We start from the raw sequence: 4091 nt of genomic DNA, 5'->3' as shown, positions 1-4091 counted from the left end.
GGGAGACGGCTGTTTCGAGCTAGTTGGCTCTCTTCGGCACAGCGCAGGGATGTAGTAGGTTCCTGTGCGCTTTCACGTCCACAGTCTTAAGGTCCGTCACCGTGTGCTTCCACGTCCACACTGTGTCAAAACCCTTCGTCGTCCTCCTTTTTACCACCTGTCTCTAACCTCCTCCTCGTCCTCCAACCTCCCAACTTCTTCGTCCTCTTTTCCCCACGCTTCCCCCCTGTGGTAACTACCACGAACACTCAAAATTCAAAAGTTCACGAACGAACAAACAATAGTTCAAAAATCTTCCAACATGTCAATTATGACGCCTTTCCGCTGAGGAGCCTCCCGCAGCAATTCGGGGCGTAGGCGTCGCAGGGTCGCTAACGCTGCTGGTACGTCTCCGGCGGTACGGGCGGCGTCGACCCTGGTCCTGTGTAGCAGACCTTAAGGATGAGTCGCCCTGTGTAATTCTGGGACGTTGCACATAGGGCACAGCAGTCTTTGTTCCTCCTCGGACAGGGGAATCGGTGGATCGTGGAGGTGACGGTCGGACAACGTCAGTCCCAAAAAAGGCGTAGGTACCGAAGCAGGATCTTCACCCCGGAGGGGGCGTGGCTGCGACGACCATCTGCAGCGAGCCGCTCGTCCAACAGGGCGGTTTTCCGCCACCACCGTTCAGGTGGCCACTGAGCGAAGAGCAGGTCGTGACGGCGAACGAGATCGTGCCGGTGGTCCGCTTGATCCCGGGCGGCCTTGGGTAAAATGGAAGTCCCGGTCGCCGCGTTGTCTCGTACGGGGAGGCATCGTAGTCTGCCAGGGAAGAAAAGGGGAATCCGATGAGAAAGCAATTTCAAACCGTGAGAACCTGAAAAGGCTCCCCCCCCAGAAGATTATAGCTGAAGACTGCCAAACAGAAATCACACTAAGAAAGACCAACTATACAAGAGCACTAGGATTTAGCGACTAGGATAGTGGCAGCTATACGTGCGCCGCCTGCGGGGACGCTAACTGTAGCGACTGGGAGCTGGTCCGGAAGCTGAATCCTGGTCCAGGTCCTGGGGAGGAGACGGCTGATGATCGGTCTCCTCTCCGTCGGGGTCTCGAAGGTGATAAGCTTTCAGATCCGAGACGTGTACTGGCCCAGTTTCCTCGCCGGTGTCGCAGCGACGAAGCCTGTAAGTGAGGCCGGAGGAGCACGCACTTACCTCGAAGGGGCCGTTCCACCTATCTGCAAGCGAAGCTGCAAAGCCGCGTGGCGCATCACTAAGCGGGTGAGTCCGTCGAAGGACAAGGTCACCGACGCTGTACGTGAGATTCCGTCGTCCACGGTTGTACTGGCGAGCCTGGTCCAACCTTGCGACGTCCAAGTTCTCCCGAGCAGTCCGAGCTGCGACGTCCCGTCGGCTCTGGAAGTCCTCAGCGTACCTTGAATAAGGAGACTGGGTACTGCCATCCCGGAGGTCCAGAGCATTTTCCACTGGAAAAGGAGCCTCTCGTCCCAAGTTCAGGAACGCCGGGGTGAAGCCTGTAGATCTGTTGACCGTCGTCCGTGTGGCGAACGCCAGCTCAGTCTGGTGAAGATCCCAATCACGGTAGTGCTGACTAGTTAAATCAATCAACATCATCTTCAGGTTCCGATTAACACGTTCGGTAATATTCGCCTGAGGGTGATACGGGGAAGCCTTCTTGTGCTGAATGCCTAAGACAGCGCAAGAATCTGAGAACACCTTACTTGTAAAGTAGGTTGCGTTGCCAGTGATCAGCTGAGCGGGAAACCCGAACCGGCAAAAGGTGTCGAGCCATCGTTCCCATACTCTTTGGGAAGTCAGCGTCCTGTGAGGAAACAGCTCAACCCACTTTGTGAAATGATCAGTAACCACAAACAGGTATTGGTTACCTCTAGGACTACGAGGAAAAGGTCCCATCACATCCCAAGCAACTATCTCCAGGGCCTATTGCTCTGAACCGGCTGTAAGCGCCCAGGGGGTAAACCACCATGAGGTTTTGCTCTCTGGCATGTCGGACAAGTACGAACATACTTAGTTACGTCCTGCCTCAGTCCTGGCCATGTCGCAACACGACATAACTTTTCATAAATTTTCCTGCCACTGCTGTGACGTGCCAAGGCCCAGTCATGAAAGTAACGTATGAAAGACTTACGCAGCTTCCGTGGCACTACGACTCTGCATGGAGATGTACCGTCGTCGTCATCCGCCTGGAGTATGTACCTGAACAGGATGTCATCCTCGCCCAGCAGATGGAGTCGTGCCGTCCGTCAGACGTTCCGGTGTCTGCCGAGACCTGCTCAGCTAATCATTGAGACAACCGCTGACAAAGGCCGTCCGCTCTCTGATCGTTTAGGAGCTACTCTCTACTCACGCCCGTGCCCCAGGACGAGGGTCCGTCCCGTGCCACTTGTGCTGCTGCCAGGAGTTGAGAAGGCGCCTCGGTGCCTACTCTTCCCCCTCCGGTAGAGGCGCACGGGATAGTGCGTCCGCTACCACGTTCGTGGAGCCCCGCCTGTACTCCACGTTGAAGGAGTAGCCTTGTAGCTTCAGGGCCCACCTGGCGAGAAGTCCAGCTGGGTTGTGGAGCCGCTGCAGCCATGAGAGTGCCTGGTGGTCAGTCTGGACGGTGAAAGTGCTGCCATCCAGCTAGAGATCAAACTTCCTGAGAGCGAAGATGATCACCAGGCACTCCTTTTCCGTGACGGAATAGTTCCGTTCTGCCGGATTCAGCGTGCGACTTGCAAGAGCCACTGGACAGAGAATAGCGTCATGTTCCTGCAAGAGAACTGCGCCAACACCATAATCGCTAGCATCTGTTTGCACAACGAACGGTTTATTTAGGTCGGGCAAATATAGCCTGGCCGTATTAGCGATTGCATGAGATAGAGCTCGGAAGGATTGTTCCTGCTGTTCTCCCCAATGCCCGCGTGTGTTTTTGCGCAACAACTGGTTAAGCGGCTGCGCTAACTGAGCACAATTAGGAATGAATTGCCGGTGAAAACCAACCATACCTAGAAAACGCTGCAAGGCTTTTACGTTACCCGGAACCGGAAACTCCATGATCGCCTTTAGCTTGTCATCGCTAGGACTGATGGTGCCTCCGTCCACCACGAAGCCGAGAAGGCTGATCTTAGGCGATGCCAGCTGTACCTTGCGGGGGCTAACGGTTAGCCCCGCCTGCTTCATCCTTGCAAGGACGATTGACAGGTGTTCCAAGTGATCCTGAAAATTTCTGGAAAACACTACGACATCCTCCATGTACGCCATCGCGAAATTGTACTTCGCATCTCCTAATACGGTGTCCATCAACCGCTGGAAACTGGCTGGTGAGTTAGACAGACCGAAAAGCATCCGTACGAACTCGAACAGACCCCTACTACAGGTAAAGGCTGTCTTCCGGACATCCTCCGGGGCAACTTGGATCTGCAAGAACGCTCTGCTACAATCAAGCGTTGAAAACACCGCAGCGTTGCCCAGGGAATACATGACTGATTCGATGGACGGGAGGGGATAAGAGTCCCTTACAGTTACTGCGTTAAGTCGACGATAGTCGACGCATAACCTTGCTGTACCGTCACGTTTCGGAGCCAGGACGACAGGAAACGCCCAAGGGCTCTGGGATCTCTGAACTGCACCGGTTTGGAGCATTTCTTCTAGAGCAGCGTCTAACAAAGCACGCTTATGTACGCTCAAAGGTCTTGGATTACAACGCCAGGGCCTAGCGTTACACATGTCTATGCTGTGCTGTAACAGAGACGTCTTACCGGGGGTTTCCGTAAAGATACCGTCGTACTGCCGCAATACTTGTTGAAGCTGACGGTGCTCCTCCTCAGGACCATGGAATGACCAAAAGTCCGGAGTGCAGACGGTTCGGTGGAGACTGCTGCAGCTTGCTGTGCCGTGCAATCGTCCGCTGCCGTGGCGAAGGGGAAGAACGCTGTCGAGCCGTGGTATACGTATCCTCCATTGGGGAGGTCCAGCGCCAACTTGTGCCGGATGATGAAATCCCTGCCCAGGATAACGGGCACTGCCAGGCCAGGAAGGTGAACGAAGCGCTGCTTTCGCCGTCTCCCATCGAAACGGAGCCACAGC

At 55.1% G+C, this 4091-nt stretch overlaps 1 protein-coding gene across 1 annotated transcript; it reads right to left on the bottom strand.

The window, feature by feature from the left end:
* Window positions 1-796: 796 nt before the first annotated feature.
* LOC135373109 (uncharacterized) lies at window positions 797-3188 on the bottom strand. Its single transcript, XM_064606383.1, has 2 exons — window positions 1724-3188; window positions 797-1593 (listed from the first exon to the last, which is right to left on the bottom strand). The coding sequence occupies exons 1-2, from the start codon at window positions 1801-1803 to the stop codon at window positions 996-998; spliced, it is 678 nt and encodes a 225-aa protein (XP_064462453.1). The 5' UTR covers window positions 1804-3188; the 3' UTR covers window positions 797-995.
* Between the last annotated feature and the right edge of the window lie 903 nt (window positions 3189-4091).

The sequence above is a fragment of the Ornithodoros turicata genome, unplaced genomic scaffold (genome assembly GCF_037126465.1).
Source record: "Ornithodoros turicata isolate Travis unplaced genomic scaffold, ASM3712646v1 Chromosome21, whole genome shotgun sequence".
Taxonomy (NCBI): Eukaryota; Metazoa; Arthropoda; class Arachnida; order Ixodida; family Argasidae; genus Ornithodoros; species Ornithodoros turicata.
The sequence above is the reverse complement of the archived record's forward strand: the minus strand, read 5'-3'. Positions and strand labels throughout refer to the sequence as shown.